At 42.0% G+C, this 19,183-nt stretch overlaps 1 protein-coding gene across 10 annotated transcripts in view; it reads left to right on the forward strand.

Moving 5' to 3' along the window:
• The window catches only part of SORCS1 (sortilin related VPS10 domain containing receptor 1), a 502,721-nt gene that overhangs the window by 323,825 nt on the left and 159,713 nt on the right, over nucleotides 1-19,183 (forward strand). For all 10 annotated transcript variants that reach the window (XR_012133041.1, XR_012133039.1, XR_012133040.1 and 7 more), the window contains exon 4: nucleotides 4,634-4,792. Coding sequence is in view for 6 of the 10 variants with exons in the window: in XM_037001358.2 (XP_036857253.2) it covers nucleotides 4,634-4,792 (159 nt within the window). In the remaining 4 variants the exon portion in view is untranslated. The remainder of the gene's footprint in view (nucleotides 1-4,633; nucleotides 4,793-19,183) is intronic.

Below are 19,183 nucleotides of genomic sequence, written 5' to 3' on the forward strand. Positions count from 1 at the left end.
TGCACACTGTGTTCATCTTTGTACAGTCTTTTCTCTATCAGTATATACTCATTTGAACCTTTTCCCATTTAATGACTTTCCCTTCCTTTTCTGACTACTGTTTATACTTCAGTAATTCCCTTTTCGTGGGTCATTCTGGGATCCTTTGTAACTTTCCCTAATACTGTCCTCGAAACAGCTGCCCATTGATAAGTGCTCATTGCTCTCACCCTCAACTTATCTGGGGAAGGATACATGCTCAGCTCGCATTGGGAATAGGCACTTTCCCGCCCACATTGGTCAGCAAATTATTTACTAGTTCTGATTGTATTTTGCTTAATTTGCTTTTAATATTAAAGCTGGAGGTTTGCAAGTAGCCTCTTATAGTGTTTATAGACATATTTTTTGTTTTACTAAAGTGGTTAAATAACTGGAGTACCCAGTTGATGCTATTGCTGTTATTCTTTGTCATCATCATTAGGGAAGGCATTTATTATGCACCTGTGATATGGGCCCATGCATTGGAGTTAAGCTTTGAGCAAAGCAAAAGAGAGAATCCCCAGTGTATTACCTTTTCTTGATTCCAGTCCATGGATGACAAGGAGTAGACAAATGAGCAAAAAAATAATGAACAACACATAAGTACTCTTTGCTTTAGGATGAAAGAAATATGGGAAAAAGTGTATGCCTAGATATAGTAAAGCTGTCCCTTATTAATACTGTCTCATAGGTAAGTGAAAAATTCCAAGAGCAACACACCTAGGAAAACAATCTGGAAAATTAAATGCCCTCAGTCAACACCTGGAAGGATCAGAAGGCACCCTTTGTAGAATTACATCATGTAGCTATGTATGTTCAGTCTAGAACAAGTCAAAGAGAGTGAAGATGCATTTAATTTTTGATGACACTGAGCTGTCGGAAGGACTAATACCAAAAAAAAGGAGAAGTGACATTTGAAATCTATAAATTGCATCTCATGTTCATTTGTCACCTCTAGGAAAAGCAAATAAAGTTTCTTCCTTCTCCCGAAGTAGACGATGAATGATTGCTTTGAGTGGGGTGGTGGGAACTTGTGTCACCATTATTGACTTTCTATGGAAAACAATTCATCTGCAGGTAAGTCAGTGAAGTGTTTGCACATCCCGCAAGGCATAAGTAAACTGGTTCTAATCACTCATGGGCTGCTCTGAACAGAGAATAATTACTTTCTGTTAAAGGTAGACTCTTCTCCTTGCTCCACCCTCCTTGCCTCCAGGTAGAACAGGGATTTGTTTAAGAGGACTCAGACTCTCAGAGTCACAGGGGTCCGTGGACCGCATTCATGGGCAGGGATGAAGAGGACTCACTCACTCCTTCATTTGCTCATGTACAAAGATGTATGGACCTACTACAGACCAAGCCTTTTGCTAGGCAAACAATGGCCCCTCTTTCTAGAAAGTCCATTTTAGAGATTGTACAAAGTCTGGATTCACCTTTCACAAAGTTCTCCTAAGATTTTATCACTCAGATCATACTAGAATGCAGAGGATTAAACACAGCAAAACACCATTTATTTAAAATTATATGAAGAGCCACAAAGGTGTTGATAGCCGGTATGAACCAGCAAAAAACAAGGATCCTTAAAGTTGTTTAAGGAACATAATCTATTTTTTTAGGAGTATTGATTAACTTGAAGTTGCAACTTGAAATTATTTCCCAGTAGAACACACCCTTCTTTAGAAGATAGGACTTAATAAACAACAGTCACATTTATTATCTACATTGTCTCTTTTTCTCAAATAAGTTAAACATTTTCTATTTCGGTCTTGCTTAAAGTCTATATTTACTTACTAACTTACTTTTAATAACCCATATAATGACAGAACAAACCATAGCCCATTCAAAATAAAATTACTAAAGAATTTGAATTTGAAGACTGAAATATAAGATTTCACTCAATTAGTTTACAATAGTTCATTAAATACTACGGGTTCACCTACTGCACTGAGTGTAACCTACCTATGTTGAAGATTGTGATTAAATAGTTGAAATACATTGTTCACAGTGGTGTGTATTAATGTGTGTGCATGCATTTGTGTGTTTATGGTACAGCTGAAAATGAATATAGGCCATAATACTGGATAAAAAAATCCATTATGGGATACATAGAAGTAGAAGAAGCACAGACATGGTTTAACTTGCTGAAGGGATAAGGTCTTAAGCAATTTATTTTTCTTTTATTTTGAATTCTGCTGGAGATCTTACCCTGTTGTTTGTGCAATAAAAAAAGGATAAACAAAATGGATCCAGATTGACCTGTTTGTTTTGAGTGGATTTGAGCAGAGATTTGAGAGAGAAACCATTGGAAGGTTTGTATAGTACAGACATATCTATAAATCTTAGAAGGGAAATTACCTGATGTCTCCCATCAATTCCAAATGTCAAATTCCCAGATAGTTTCAGGTAAGAACTGTATAGAGAAGGTAAGATTTTGGTCTACATATTTTCAGTTCCCAGAATAAAAGCCAAAGAAGCCGGGAGTTCTATTTATTAAGTTTTCATATGTTTGAAAATATTTGCATTATCCTCCCCATCCAGTATTACCTGGATACAGACTATCTCACACAGTCTAATGACTTAAAATTTAAGTATCAAAAACATTTTAAATAAGTGATACATAAAAATCTCTTGCTATGAGGCTATGCTGTCAGCCCAGTGTTTTTATTTTGGTAAGGTAGTCTGCCAGGAGAAACAGGTGGTGAGATCTGTATTCATGGGAAAAGAGGAAAACATATTCTGTTTAATGGGGAGGTAGAAAATCAGAGGGGGCGAAAATCACCTTGCCTGAGGCTATAGATGCTCCATAAAATCGAGCCTTTTCATATTATCTTGGAAATTACTTTTTTAGCAGTAGTGATGAAAGGTTGTCATATGTTATTGTTAATTGTAGTTAGAGTTGCACAAAAAATGATCATTTGATGGCTTTTTTGTTACTTGGAAAACAACAGCTTTATGTGCCAGTAAATATGGAATCACATGGATATATTCTTGTAAATTTAGGGGCAAACACCCTTGCTTAATGCATAGATTTTTTTATTAAAGTATCATTGATATACAGTCTTATGACGGTTTCACATGAACATCATTATGGTTTCAACATTCACCCATATTATCAAGTCCTCCCCTCCCCTCTATCTTAATGCATAGATTTTAATGAAGCCATGAGTTTGTACTTAGCTGATTGCCTGATGGTCTCTGTCAGCCCTCCACTGAGCAAACACTTGTCTGCCTGGTGAATTCGAGACAGAGAAACCTATAACTTCGTCAGAATTTTCGGCTGGTGGGTAGTGGCCTCACCGAAACAGGAAATGAGAGGCAATTCATCTCTATTTCCATGTGCGCTTTCCATCTAGTTCAGAGCGCGGCTGACAGCCACAGCATTGCGCTCACCCCATCACATTGCTTTCTCCTCTTCGGAAGACCAGGTTGAAAGAACAACAAAGAGCCTTCAATTCATCCTGATCACATGAACACAGTTCAGGCTGTGTGTGTCTGGTGTGCAATCCTCCTGTGCCATTTGCAGTGACAGGACAGCACTTTTGAAGACGACACTAACTGTTCTGAGGTTTTAATATAATTGCCTCCAAAAGCTTGAGAAAGCTCTGTGTGTTTGTCTGGCACTCAGCTCTTTGATGTCATGGCTCTTTCTTTCCCTTTCTCTTTCTCTGTCTTCTTTTCCTAGAACTGCTGCATCCTTGGCTGATAATCTTTAAACCCCAGGCTGCAGTGATTTCTCTTCATACAGCCACATATTAAGTACGTCTTTCATGCTTCTCTGCACCAAACTCAGGAAATGCCAATTAAGAAGTTGATAGGGAAGAAGGCAGTGGGTAGCATTAAGGCCACCTGTCTGGAGGCATGAGGGGTACACTTCGAGTGAGTGAAAGGCGATCAGAGAGTCGGGAATGAGGCGCTTTATCAGGCATTCCTAGAGGCAGAAAATGAGAGAATAAAAAGCCATTTCCAGAGCAGCTCTTCCATCTTGTTCTGATAGGCAATAAAATAAGTAAATTATGTAATAGGTTAGAAGGTGATAAAGTAGCCTTTTTACATTCCCTGAAACGGTGTTAGAATGCCCAGCCTTTGACTCAAGGCTCAGAAAATCAGGCCAAAGAGAGGAAGCCATGGATATTGTTGGTGTGAGTAAGAGGGCTTACAGTCAGATAGAAACCAGTGGGTGCCATCCTCTTTCTACTCCTTTCCTCCTTTCCCACAACAAACAGTGACAAGTCTTGCTCTTATTCCCCCAAATGGAAAGTACACAGGCACAGTAGGAGGGAGGGTTAGCAGGTTAGGAGAAGAGTGGAAAGCATTTCAGTTTATGGACACATCCTCGGAAAACAAGGAGTGTGCTACAGAAGAGAAGAAAATGCAGTCCTCTCTCTTCCTTTCTCCCAACTTGTCCTGCCTCTTTTCATTTCTTAGTGACAGTGATTTCATGGCATTGGTCCAAGATAGGAGAAGAAACCTGACAAATCAAGGCCCTTACTTGGCCAGGATTCTTTGCCTATTCCTTTTTCCTCCCTTATCAAAATTTTAGCTCCTTTTTAAGTTTTGTAAATTTGTAAACTTAACTTTCTGTTGTTTTTCTTTCCCCACCAATTCTTTGCTGCAGATTATGTTACTCACAGACCCGGAGATTGAGAGCAGTTTATTGATCAGCTCAGATGAAGGGGCAACCTATCAAAAGTACCGGCTGAACTTTTATATCCAGAGCTTGCTTTTCCATCCCAAGCAAGAGGACTGGATCCTGGCATACAGCCAAGACCAAAAGGTGAGCGTGATTATCTTGTTTGAGACAGTGCTGCAGGGAAAAGACCGCCGGTAGTCGCGCCTGCATTTCTTCTCAGTGATCAGTCTTGTTCTGTGCAGGAGCCTAAATTCTGTGCCAGTAGAGTGAGTGGCAGTGAGGAAGATCTCCAGCGGCCTCTTGGAGCTCTGTAACTGTCTGAAATGGCATGCAGAGGAGAAGCTTGACACGGAGGAAGACATTGCGGAGAAGCAGTTCTTAGCCTAGATGTTTCAGGCTGGCAGGAGCTCCCAACTCCTATGGAATTTGAGACTGTGTTTTGTGTATGTGGAGATGTGCTCATTTTTCCGGATAAGGGACGGCTAGCTTTTCTCAGAGCCTCAAAGTGCAGAATGACCCCAGAAAGGTTAAGAACACTAAGTGGGGATAACTGGGGATTTGCTAAAACAATGAGGGAAATGGTCAGAGGAGCAATATTAATGCACATAGATAACATTATTCACAGCCAGGTAATCTCAGGACATTTTTTCTCTTGGTAGGTGGGTTGAAGGTCTACTTTTAAAGAATGCATTGAATGAGGTTATGCTAGTGTGTGTGTGTGTGTGTGTGTGTGTAGTATGTGTATATATTTTATGGGATGCATATTATAAAATATATACTACATATAGACTGTAAAATAAATATAGCCCCTGCTTCTTATGTTCTCAGGTAGACTATAAGGCTAACAACATCAAATACAATTAAATTAAAATGAAAAAGAAACAAAATTTACACAGGCAAATATAAGAGACACTAGCTATAAAAACCAAAAGGAAAACAGGTGAAATACTGGAATGCTCTTTTTGAAATGCATGATTCAGTGAAATCATTCTGAGCATTCCCCTTAGAGGAATTGTGTGTTGGATATTACATATATTTAAAGGAATACTGGACTTAACTTGAGTAAGGATGATATTGTAGGTTTTATGTCTCTGAGGTGGTAGAAATGTGTGGGGTTCTTCCTGAAGGAAAGGAACCAAGATCTCCACTGACAGGAGCATTTTGGACGAAGCAAATTAAAATTCTTAGGATTGGAATTTTGTTCACGATGCCCTTACTGCCAAATAAAATGCACATTAAGCCTAAAAATAGAAAAGACTTACAATTAGTATTTTTTTTCCTCTTGAGCAGTCTGGCTACCCTTTCAGCAGAATGTACAATTTCATTCCTGGAGTCAAGCCACAGTGCATCTGGTCCAGGACGGCACAGTTACCAGAGGCAAGGCTGAGTATTAGTCATTTAATCTGCTGGGTTATTGTATTTTATTTGACAGTTGGTTAATTTCCCCCCGCTTGCCAGAGGCACAGTGAAGGCAGACTTACCTGGCTAAGTGGAAACTCTGCATCTTTTCAGTTGTGCTAGAGGAAATGCCCAAAACTGTAACTCTTCCTGTCCCAGCATTTTGGACAGTACCTCCCATGGTCACGGTGGCAAAATGAATAACCCTGGAGGAGTGAGGACACGTGGTCTGTGGCCTCAACTCAGCCACTTACAGTGAACAGTATGTGGCATTGGCTTTCTTTGCCTTAAAATGTGTTTACATAGATAATTATAATTGCAGATGCACTTCCAATGAGATTGAGGGAAAAAAAATTAGACTCCACATCTGTTTTAGGCACTCAGTTTTAGATGCAGTGCTGGTCTAAAAGAACTATATCAAGAAGCACTGAATCCATGTGGGGAGAAAAGATAAATACACATGATTTTGCCAATAATCTGAGAGACCAAAAAGGTAAGGCCTGCAAGTGCACATGACACACACTCAGCCGGAGGAGCTGGGTGAATTATTTGAAATTGGCAGCCCAGAGGTTGGAAGATGGAGAACTTATGAAATGATTTCATGTAGACCTTAATAAATATGTCGTATTTCTTTTGTGGGAAGGACACATTTTACAGAAGAGAAATATCACAAACAACAATATAAACTCAGAAAAATCACATTTGCAAAATTGTGCATGTGTCTACATAGGTGACACTGAAATTTGGTAAAGTTATGTATGTACTTTCGGAACCCAAACTTGATATTTTTGACTTTTTGCCTACTTGACTATTCAGCAAAATAATTTCTGTTTTCCTTATTAGGAGTCTTTTGAAGATATTGTTCAGTGCATTGATGTGCTCAGAGTTATAAATTACAAAGATTAATCTGGTAGTAATGTTTGAATGAACTGTGGTAATATGAAGGTAAAAGTAAGAAAATTAGTTAGGATGATATCACAACAGTGCTGGTCTGGACCAAAAAGTAACTTTTGTGATCATTGATCAAATGAATTCTATCATTTTAGAGCTGAAAGAAGCCTTAACAGTCTTTGCTGTGTATATAGCTAATGAATCAAAAATCTTGAGAAGTTAATGAATTGCCTCAGGGGTAGAAACCATCACTGGTATCACATGTCAAAGTTCAGTGAATGGAATTAAGGCTCATGTCAGATTTTGTAGGGTTCTCATTCTTGATGCTGACTTCTTAAGATGAGCAGATGAGCAGAAAACAGCCTTTCTGCCAATCTGTTACTCTAGAAGAGAATGAAAGAGGAATCATCATGCAAAAAAGTTGTGATAACCTGCTAATATGAGTACAGGTTGGAGAAGAACTCCACATCTCAGGGCTTGAATCACAGAATACAGCGTGGATTGTATTAGCTGGGAGGGAGTGGGCTGTAGCCAGCAGATGAGCCATCAGCTGATGGCACTGGCCAGAAGGCAAGTTGAGAGGGTTGGTGGCCACTCAGGTGGGTCAGTGATACAGAAATAATAGCTGGCAATCACCCATGAATCATGGAGCTTTTAACACTGATGAAATGCAGCAGTAGGCACCAAGGAGGGCCCCATGCTGGTGTTGGCAGGCCCCTGATTGTATTTGCCCAGGAAAAGGGAACATTTATTCTTTCATGTAAGAATCGCTCATCAGTTTTTCTGTGATAGCTGCTATTGCTGCTACAGAACCCCCAGCTAAGATCTTTGCCTCAGTGTTAGTATTCGCTCTGCTGGGGGCTGTTTCAAACCAGCCTATGGTGAACAGAACCCTTAGGCAAATGGATACTGTCTCTTAAGTATTTTGTTGCAATGCCAACCCCTTCAGAACTCACCTGTAAACAGAGTCCTCTTCTTCTCGTGTTTACTGTCTTAGATTTGTTTTCAGGCATATTCTCCCTCTTTTGAATACATAGCCATCTTTATTTTTCCCCATGTCCCTGCCATTGCTTTTTCTCCCCTTCAGTGAATGAGACTTGTAAGGCCCTGAGGACAGGATCGGGATCTCTGGCTTGCAGGATAGAGCCCATATGGGCTGCACTGTTCTGCTCTGACTGCATTTCACTTTGAATGCCTGGATGCCCAGTGGCAGCTTTTTGAACTGAGTGTTTTAAGGGACGCAAAGAGTTTCATTGAGCAGACTGTCCTTCTGGCTCTTGTGATGTTTTAGTCTTTTTTTCTTAGTGAAATACATGATATTCAAGGTCTAGGTGGTGGCCAAGACATAAAAGCTTTCTTGAATGGCCATGTGGCTCTCCAGACACCAGTAGAATGACTGAGGGGAAAGGATTTGGAGCCTTTTTCCCTTTGAAGTTCTGAAATAAGTAGCCTGATCACTGAGGAAGCCCTGTCAGGGGACTCAGGTAATAGGACACAGAAACCAGACTCCTTGGCCTCTGAAGGGTTTATGTGAGGATGCTCCTTTGGAAAGCCTCAGAATTTTGAGAAAAATAAATAATATAGACATGGAAATTTCATGTCAAATGGGCAGAGGGATACTGGTCACATAAAGTCACACCATTTAGAACTCCTGCAAAATAGCAAATCACTGCATACACTATGAAGAATTCCACAGCATTTACTACACTGAAATCTTGCATTCCTTTATTTATTTCTTTCTTATTTTGGGAATTAAGCAGCAGGCAAAGCAAACATTCTGCTTGTTGTTTTTGTTTCTTTGCACTTGGAAATGAAGCAGGCAGGAGAATGGAGAAAGTGTTCACTTCATTGCTAGTTTTCCCCCATTTTCTTGCCTCAACACAGGAAACCACCCAAGGAAGGCTTAGCAGCAGGCTAAATCTGCCAGATTACATCTTTATTTTAATTTGGCAAAAAACTAGTGTACAAACTGTGCTATAAAACATTGCCTCCAACAGCATCTCTCAGTCTGTCTTAAACACCTCACTAAACATGATGTGTTGGGAAACATTTGAAATGAGAGAAAACAAAACGCAGATGTGACTTTAAAAAAAAAGAAAAGGAGAAAAGTATGAGAATACACCTATACCTCAGCTCTGCCGACAGCTGCGCACCCTGGGCGCGTGGCCTCTCTGTACTCGTGGGTCACTGTTAAGGGGAGAGTGCCGTGTTGTGAAGCTGATATGAACACTTCAGGGCCTCTGGCGATCTAGTATCTGGGCAGAAAAGGTCCCGTCGCTTTGCTCGTCCAGGCTGGCAGAGCTCTGCAGGAGGGGCTGCTGTCCCTGACCACGGGCAGGAGGGACCACTTTTCTCCGGTCCTGGGTGGAGTGCTTCTGATCCCCACCCTTGTGGATGTCCAGGTCCATCTAGGCCATGACGTCAGTTCCTGCACAGACAAGCAGGAAATCTAACTGAGCACAGCAGCTGAGTCTGAGCTGCAGGAAGCTGGTGAGCAGGTGCCCATGTGGAAGGCCGTGCCAACGGGTGTTGGTAAGCTCCAGTCTGCTGTTCCTGTAACTAAGGAGGGCTCGGCTAGGGACGCCAGACCTTCATATTTTTTCAAGAGAAATAATCCTGCTTTGTTTGAAATGCGATGTGTTTTTTTACTTTTAAGTGTTTACCACTAACTAAAAAATTTAAAGCAGAAAATTGTGCAAGGCAAAAAAACCTCATCTGCTGCCTTGTATTAGTCCCCAGATCACTTTTTCCTTCTCTCTTTTCCATCCTCTTTGTTTTTCTGCTGTTGTTCGTGGATCTCCCTGTAAATTTTATTTCAGGAGATATTAAATTGTTTTGTAACTTTAAAAAAATGCATCTGAATGAGTGACAGTTTCTGTGGAAGGAAGACAAAATCTTTAAAACAGTTGGGCCACCCTGCATTTTGTGGCAGTTCTAGAATATTCACAAGTTTATATTGTCTCACTTATTCCACTCTATGAGTCTGAATTTCAAGAAATATCATGTGAGGATCTGCATTATTCCAGATCTCCTCCAAAGTCTAAAGAATCACAGTTCATAGAAGAAATAAAAAATCCTAAGACTTCCATGTTGGCCCCAGCTTTAATATTTTAGTGTAAATGTGTGAGACACACCCAAAAACAAAACATGGCTTTAAAGGGGGAAATCATATTTGTATAAGGAGACTCTTTTCACAAATAATTAAAACCCTACATATTAACAGTTATCATTCTTAGTGTAAACGAAGGCTGTCTTTGAGTTAAAATCATATGCTGAGAGAAAAGGTAAATAATAATGCCAATATGTTTGTGAGCATAGAATGGAATTTTAGTAGCTTGCATAAAAGTAATGTTTTTTTTAAAAAAGGTACTTTTAGGTCTCTCCCTGCTCTCTCTATGCTGACCCTACAACTTTATTTAAATCATTTTATATCCATTCTTTAAAAAATAAAAAATCTTCCCTGTATTTTTTAAAAATCTTTCCTACTCTTCCTGACTGAGCCCTAACAGGACTGTTGCCTATCATGGCTGCTTTGAATGCCAGGAATTCCCTGGGAAATAATGATTAGTTGATAAGGGCCTAGATGAAAGCATTTGCCAAAACTCAGCCATACTTATTTCTCACCGCTGATATACAGTGTCAGCTCTCTACTCTGTCTGTCCCTGCCCATGGCTGTGTGACCTTCAGCAGGTCTTTTAACTTGAGAACTTATCCAGCTACAAAGTGGAAATAATAATAGCAGTGCCTGCCGCACAGGACTTTGGGAATGCTGAGCTATATGTAAAACAGTTAACACAGAGCCTGGCGCATAGCAAGTGTCACGTAGGTGCTGCCCAATGTGTTATTCAAAGGCCTGACACATGGCCACCTGGCATGGAGTAGCTTTAGACACAAGGCTGCTTTAGCAGTAGTCCAGGGTGTTCCCAGTACCTGAAGTTCTAGACACGTGAGTCAATACTGAATGCTTTCTTATTCAATCACTAAAAGATACCATGGACCCAGAATGGATGAATCAAGGAAGAACTGATACATGGTGCTCAGAAAATACTATTGATTAAAATGCCAATAAGCCATTAAATATTAAAGTATTTATCTTCACAGTAATTTTGCTTTTGAACAGACCTAGCAGTTCCTTAATGTCAAAAGGGCAAGACTGAAGAAAAAGATAAATGTATCCTTGAAATTCAACCCCATGGAGATACTCAAATGATGTCTGTATAAGCACAAACACTTAGGAAATTGATATCTAACTAATACCATCATGTTTCCCCAAGGCATTGCATTGAGTAAATAAGCTTTCAGTTATTTATAAGAAATACAGTGAGCATTATATACCATGCTTGTTTGGTAGGATTTCCATGTGCTTGAAATTTCCCAAAGTCAGAGCTGGTTTCTAATCTCACGAATATGTAAATAATTTAAGTATGTAGGTGCAAAACTGGCAATTAGAGTGGAAACCAGGGAGCTTGCTAAATGTCAACCACAATGTTTGTTTATAAAACAAATTCTCAAACTGAAATGCCATCATATGCAAACAAGGAATCCTTTTTCACCTTAGACACCTTGTTTAGCCGGGTTGTATCATTATGTTCCAAATGCTACCTGGAACAGTTTCATCTACTTGTTCCTAAGGATTTGAATGTAATAGGCTGTAATAATAAGGAGAAATGGACATTTAAAAAAATTGACTGGGATTAATGCTATTTGGTGGCTATTTAAGCTTTGAAATAGAGTTATGTTTTTGCCTGTGCATCATTTTAGCCATCTCTTCTGATCTGTTCTATCTACCACACTGGTCTGAATGGATTAAAATGCCTCCTTAATTCAGCACCAGTCTGGGAAAGTTTGAAGGTCATTTGACCTCTTAAGAGAACCTGGATCTCTTTCTCAGATGAGCTCATGGAACACTCAGAAACGACCTTCTGTAAGAGTGATGCATTATAAGTCCAGCTAAGATTTCCCTGCATTCTTCCTTGTCAGGCGTGGTTGCAGCCAGCTTTGTTGCCAAGCAGGGGAGTGGTTTTGGGATAAGGAAGTCTTGGCTTTGTGAATGGACACATGTGTGAATTATGATTCTGTGGTTTTCCTATTTTCATTGAATATTCAAAATGTTATCTTGCCCAACCTTCTTCCTACCTTCAGTATAATAAGATTGTAAGTATAAATTACAGATGGCGCATTCAGCATACCGAGAGATGGAGAGGCCCAGCCAAGAACTCATAGCTGGCAAAAGGAAGAGAAACCAGAAGTCAGGTACCCTCCTGAAATTGCTAGGGTTCTTTACTGAGCTATATACCCTTAATAGAAAATTTCATCACATGAAAAGGTACAAATACAGATCTCCAAAGCTCTCATTCTCCTGACCTGCTTAACTCCAATCCTGGCCTGGTTGCTCTAACTATAAGCAGGACAAGAAAATATCCCAGAACGAGAAGACTTATGATCCAAAGTCAGACAGCCCTAGTCACTCAGGAAAGGCCATGCTAAGCAACATTCAGCCTCAGAGACCAGGGATGTGGAAAACATTGTCTAGGATCCTTCCTTGCTTCCTGAAAGTCTAGATGAAAAAAGCGGTCTGTTTCTCCCTGCCATCCGTCCCTTTCTCAGGGTCTTTGGACATCACAAGCCGAAGGCCATGATTGGCAGCAGAAGGGGGAGAGAGAGAACTACTACTGACTATGTGCTCTGTAGTGATAAGCACTCTGCTAGGTTTTTCCTATTGATCATTCAACTATAGTCTTATACCAAACATTATATTTAGCATGTGAGGCATCTGAGGCTCAAAGGGGCTAGGAAAATTCCCTCAGGTGGCATATGAGGTGACTGGTAGAGCTAGGGGTCTACCCCCGGTTTGACTGTCTTCACGTGCAGTCCTTACTGCACCAAAACACCTGCTTCTCCTAGAAAAGTCATTAGGATTTTTGTTTCTTTCATTGCCAGTTTCTTTCTACTTTTATTTAATTATCTCCTCGCTGTCCATGAGACCTGCTTCCTGTGACAGATGCTGCAATGCCCATTTCGGGAGCTGAGTTTCACAGCAGAGGGAGGGCTGTGCTTTGAAGATCACTCAGGAGAAGAAGGCAGAAGGAGGGACCTCGCAGCAAGAGGGCAGTCGCTCCTGCCTGGCTCCAGGCACCCAGCAGCCCCTTATGAGTCATCGGACCAGCTTTTGACACTTTGAGAGACACAAGCCCTGGGACCCCTGCACATGTGCTTCTCCCCCCGCTCAGGCAAAATAACAGGGGCTTTCAGAAGTGACTCTCATATGCTTTTGTTCTTGTTTTGTTTTGTTTTGTTTGTTCATATGTTTGTAAAATCTTCCATTCTCTTGTTCTCACATCCAGGACCATGACTAATCTAGACCCTCATCTCTCCCCTGCCCTACTGGAGTCACCTTCTAACTGATCTCTCTCCTCCATCTTCCACTGCTAATGGATCCATTTTACCACGCACAGTTCCAGTTGTGTTCCAAGTGACAGTTTTCTCCTTCTGCTTATTCTGTTCTCAGGACTGCTGCACTTCTTCATCTATGCATTTAAATAATGATACGATTGTATGGTAATGGGGAGATCCTTGTTTCTTTCTCCCCTAAGTGTCTTGATATTGAGGGATTTGTGATACAGATCCTCATCTTAGCTTCTGATTAGGCATCTTGCCTATATTAGAGAATTTTTAAGACCAAGATTCCATCTTATAATTTCCCTAGACACCTCCAGGCCCAGGTGCACAGGAATTGAGCATAAATCCAATCAGCCCACAGTCACGTATTGATGCTTCCAAGCCAGACCTTTCCCATAGGTCTCATCCCCCAAGCATGTTTCAAAGTGCCATACCTACCTTTGGGGCCTGTGACAGCCTTCAGTGATGGCTGGGGAATGGCCAGTGGCAGATGTGGTAAATCCAAGCCTTGGGAGAGACTGATGGAGCCAGTGGCAGGTCAGCACTCCCGCTCACCCTTCCTCAGAAAAGCCCAGGGGCTCAGCCTCGGCTCTCTTGTCTGTTGCCCTTTTGACACTTGGATCGCTTCCATCCAACCTGCTTCCAGGCCCTGCTTATGTAGCCTCTGCTCCCACCTTACTTTTCTTTATGTGTCCCAGCCAAACTGGGTCTCCTGCAGTTGAGGAAAGATGAACAGAAACAGCACTCTGAGCTTTGCTGCTCTGTGCATTTGCCCAGACTGACCTCTTTGCTCTGGAGAACTCTTTTTCCACACCTTCTTATCAAGAGGCCCACCTTGAAAGCTTTGGCAGATTCCCACCTTTTCCTTTCCTACACAGGCTGCCATACCTCTCTGAATAAAATAGTACACATCTCCATGCATTGTCTGTCATATGCCCTGATAAGCTAGGTGCTTCTTTGAATAACTCTCATGTATTGGGGCGGATTCTAGCCTGGAGTGGTTATCATGGTTCTCTCACTGTCCATCCCACTACCCCCACCCAGCCAAGGAAAAGACTTGTGTCAGAACGTAGTAAAGTTTTATGAAGGTATTTTAGGTGCCACAGACTGTGGTTTCCCCTGGGTGTGAGTTCTGGCCATTGGCTGTGCCGTGGAACCAGAGCATCATATTTCTGAAGACCAGGGGTTTCTCCGGACTGATTCTGTCTTCCTGTTGATGCTAATGGAGGAAAGAGCTTGATATGTGCAGTGCCTCAGGCCTGGCATTAGGAATTCATTTGAAGTCTTCAAGACACCTTCTCTTTCTTGCTAAAAAGAATACAGTAACAGCAGCGAGAACTGGAGAATCACGAGGTAGATGAGTGCTTTGTACCCAGGCCATCCCCAGGGCATTATTAGGATGAGGCAAATAAAGTAGAACTGGCAGGGTTTTCTGTCAGCCTTTTCAAGAAGTGCAATTTGCAGGCCTCCTGCCTCTAAAATGTTAAGAACCAAGAAGCAAAAAAGAGTGAGCAGGCAACCTTGAAAAAAGCCAACAGCAGGAGGTGTTCTGCCCACATGGAAGCCCCTCCAGGCTCCTGTGCGGGGGAGACCCAAGAATCTGCCTCCTGTGGGAGAAGTTGCCATGGGGAGCTTTGTGGTGAAAGCACATCCCATCAAACCAGGACTTAAAACGGGCTCACTCTTACCTGCTACCACATCCTGGCACTGATTGATTTTCTAGCTGCAAAAGAAAATTCCTAATACATACCCATCTAACAATCTAGAGAGGGGCTACACCAATCAGATTTAGAAACAATCAAATTTAGAAACATTACGAAGACTTTCCAAGGAAAGTGATGATTGCAACTTTTCCATCAACACAAGGAAGAAAGACGCTACTCAGCTAGGGATTGAACCAAAATGCAAAACAATGGAAGGTGAAAGTTGGAAACAGCTGCTCCGAGACCCCCTTGTTTTACCCTCTCTTAATCTGCGGTAGATTTGGAATCCGGATCCCTCCCCAAAGCTCTCTATGTACCCCACCCCCAGCATCCTTCTCTGTTCTCCCTGGAGCTGGGCCTGTCACCCAAATGGCAGCTCTATGGACCTCCCGAGAAGGGCATTGGAGGTGACTGAATGATGCATGAAAAGTGCCAAAGAAAACTAACCCTTGTACTTGCGTCCTTTGCAATTAACGATATTTTTATATTCACGCTTCTTATAGCAGACAAAGGCAGATGGCAAGAAAATAAGCCGATGTGAGAGATGTCTTTTTAGAAAATGAAATAAAAAAATCCTTCAGGAGAGGAGTGTGGAAGGAAGAAGTGTTGACAGCCCCAGACCAGCATAATGATGGAGTGGAGAGGGTGAGCCCCTGAGGCTGCTAGTAGATTTTGAGCATAAATGAGCATTGGGTCTGTGCTCATTAAGTTATATTTACTAAGGCAGGGAGGTGGTCTCAGACAGTGGAGGAGGATTTTAGACAGGAAGGATTTTCTGTCTTGCATCTTAGTTAACCAGAATCCTTTCCCTGGTTTTCTTAAATTTGTACTCCTTCCATTTTTTTCCCCCAGTATTTGGTACCAGTGTTAGGAGAACCAAACCAAAACCAAAAACCCTCCAAGAATGGCAATCTGGGGTTGTGACAGAGGGTTACTAAATTGAACATCGCCCTCCTAAAACTAGTTCAGATCTTTTCTCTTCCTCTCCCTGTTCTTTCTCTCCCTTTCTCAAGGCTTGGCATTGCTGCGGGAAGCTGCCAATGCTTCCTCTGATGTGACAGATAGTAATGATAGCTCTCAGTTCTGTGGACTGACAGTCAAAAGGAACCTTGGAGCTGGAGACAGACAGGGAGGAAAATAAATCTTGTGTCGGTGCTGCCAACACTATGAATTTTATTAAAGGACATGGACTTGTTCTGCACCAAAGCCTTCCACTGGCAGCTGAAGATAGTCATTGGGTAAAAGGCTTTGACACTATTCTTTTCTTTGTGGAGGAGAACTTTGCTATCAGACTCTGCAGGTTTAATTAACACATTAACTTGAATGTCCGTGAGTTATCATTTTCTCCTTTCCTTGGTATCACACCAGGCTGGACAATGAACTTCTCAGGGGAAAATGTTTGAAGTAGTCGGTGGAGTATACAAAGCAGCTTTGTTTAGGCACAAATATACAAGCCCCTGCTTGCAAATCCTTGGGAGTTTCAGATGTACTGATATTCATCATTTTAGTTTGCTTTTTAGGTACAGGCCTCTAGCTATGGATCCATGGAGATAAAACATATTTCTTTGATAAATTACCTTTGCCCATCCATTGGGAAACTTGGGTGCTTACTAGGTAGATTCATCACTAGGGAATTTACATGACACAAATGTAACACATTTTTCCCTTGATCATCTCCCGTGTGCTAGGCACTGTGTGGATGGGATTCCCAACTCCTAAAAGCTTCATGACCTCATCAAAGAGGCAGAAAATGGTCTCAGATATTTTAGAGTGATTTTAGAAAGAAAGGAATTTCTGTCTTGCATTCCTAGAAGGCTCTTTTGAAAGGCTAGTAAGAAAGTTAAATATAAATATGTAGCCTGTAGTTTGATACTCTCTGTTAGACCAGAGTTCTGTGGAAAAGAGGCCCTGGGAATTTTAGTGTAGAGGAGAGGGTTCATAGAAAAGGCACTTTTGATCTGGGCCTAAAAAGAAGACTGGCGTTGAGGTAGGCAAGTCTTCAAGCCACGTCTGCCAGAGTGGGTAGCATCAGTGAAGTCACAGCAGAGGGAATGCCCTGTGGGTGAGTGAGGTGGTGAGACAGGGAGTCCGCCAGCACTGGGGGTGCCTTTAAGAGAGAAAACTGGGAAAGATGTCGCCAAGCTAAATAAGGAGACTTGGTTTATAGGGGTGTTTGGTAACACCTGCTGCTTGAGGGGTCTCTGGATGCTCACAAATAACAAAGCAGCCCCTCGAAGAGGATAAAAGCAAATATCACGGGACATACCTGACTGGTCCACAGTTTCTCAATTCAAGCCTAGGGGGATCAATTTAAAAAGACACAGAAGAAGAAAAACACAGACACTGAGACCCAACAGTTCCTCACAGAGACGAATTCTGTGTGGGAGCAGGGGTAGCAATCCCTCCATGTAGCTATATGAGCCCTGAGTATATATATGATTTTTAGGCTAGATGTGAGTCCAGCATTCACACATACACATAATTATTATTATTTCAAACCACCCTGTTTCTGTTACATATGCATACCTCTTTGTATACAAATATAGGTATTAACCTACATTTATACATAGGCATAGGCACACACAATGGTGTGAACTCAGTTCCCTTTAAGCTCATAGAAAGAAGTGCAGCTCTGGGTTTAAAATAAAATAGAGCAGGAGAGGAGAGAGAAGCAGCCATTCTCAGTCAGGTGCTTGCTGCTATATAGCCTGCATAAAAAACCGCAAGGTATTCAGGACATGCTGGGGACCAAGACCTAGGCTGTGCTACTCTGACTGCTTGGGTTCTCAATTAAGAGGAAGTGAGTTGTCCCAGCCCCTGTTATCTCTCTGAGGGGTGCTGTATTCCCATCTTTCCTTGGCACTCCTAAGATGAATCAAGCATAAAAGGTACCCTAGAAAACTTCGCCCCCGCCAGGCATGATGAGGCAGAGAGAAATAATAAGACTTGAAAGAAAAATCCACAGATTCTCCTTGGCCGGACGCCCAAATACTGTGTAGTTGGAGCCAATCGAGCTGCTTGCTTTAGTAGCCAGATATTTCAGCTTTTTGTTGTTGTTGCTGGCTTCAGGATGTGTTTTGATGCAACGGGCGCAGTGTCACAGTGAGCTCTCCTAAAGGTCAGTAAGTACTCTCTTGCGCTGACTAGTTCATTGGACACGCCCATTGCATCTGCAGTGGTGGTGAGTCACGTGGTGAGTCATCTGCCCCTGCAGGGAGTGCTGGCGCTGAACAGAGGACCAGGCTGGACAGTCAGGGTACTCAGTACAGGGTGACTGACCCTCCTTTCGCTGTGGGGTCGGGCAAACACGATGGGGGATCATCGGGGTGTGAGAGGGTCACAGACCAGGCCCATAGCAGAAAGGAGATGTTCTAAATGGCATTTTTCAAATCAAAAGCTATGGGAACCAGAAGGCCTAGAGTAACAGGAAACTCTGGGCTGCCATCAGAGAATACTTCCAGAGGAAAAAGGGGTTCCGTGGTTCTATTCAGATTATTGGAGAGAAGCAGGGGTGTGGTGTGAGACAGGAGGAAGAATGGGGCATATGAGAAGAAAGGCATTTGGAGGGACGGAGTGTGTGGAGGGCTAGACCTGAGCAGTTTCTTTGAAGTTGCTCTTGAAACTTACTGAAGCCGTGTAGCAAGTGGAGTGGAAATCTTACCAGCTGTATAACCATCTGCAAAGTGGCCACAGTAACTTCACCTATCAGAGGGACAGTGTGGATTACGTGGAATAGTGCTTGGAAGCCTTTGGAGCATAGTAAGCGCTTAGTCATGCAGGCTGCTGTTGTAGCCTGAAGTTCTTTCACTTACTGTTAAAAAAGACCATTCTCTTGCCTGCAAGATCAATTCTGGGTTTTTAGCTTGCCATTCAAAGCCTGTTCCCAACTTGCCTTCAACTATTATGTCTATATTTATTTAGATAAGCCAGGTTTACTTGCATATCTCACTACCTTGACCCATGTTGTTCCCTTTGGGAGTAATGCTTGTCCCATTTTTGCAGTTTGCTGCCATTCGTTCAGGTCCCACTGCCTCTCCACACATCTGTGAACCACCCTGATTGGCTCCTCAGTCTTCCTCCTTGGCACTCTTCCATCGTCAGAGGCTTCTGCATTCCTCGTTTTGGTCAGGTTCAGGTGATGCTC

The sequence above is a fragment of the Manis javanica genome, chromosome 7 (assembly GCF_040802235.1).
Source record: "Manis javanica isolate MJ-LG chromosome 7, MJ_LKY, whole genome shotgun sequence".
Taxonomy (NCBI): domain Eukaryota; kingdom Metazoa; phylum Chordata; class Mammalia; order Pholidota; family Manidae; genus Manis; species Manis javanica.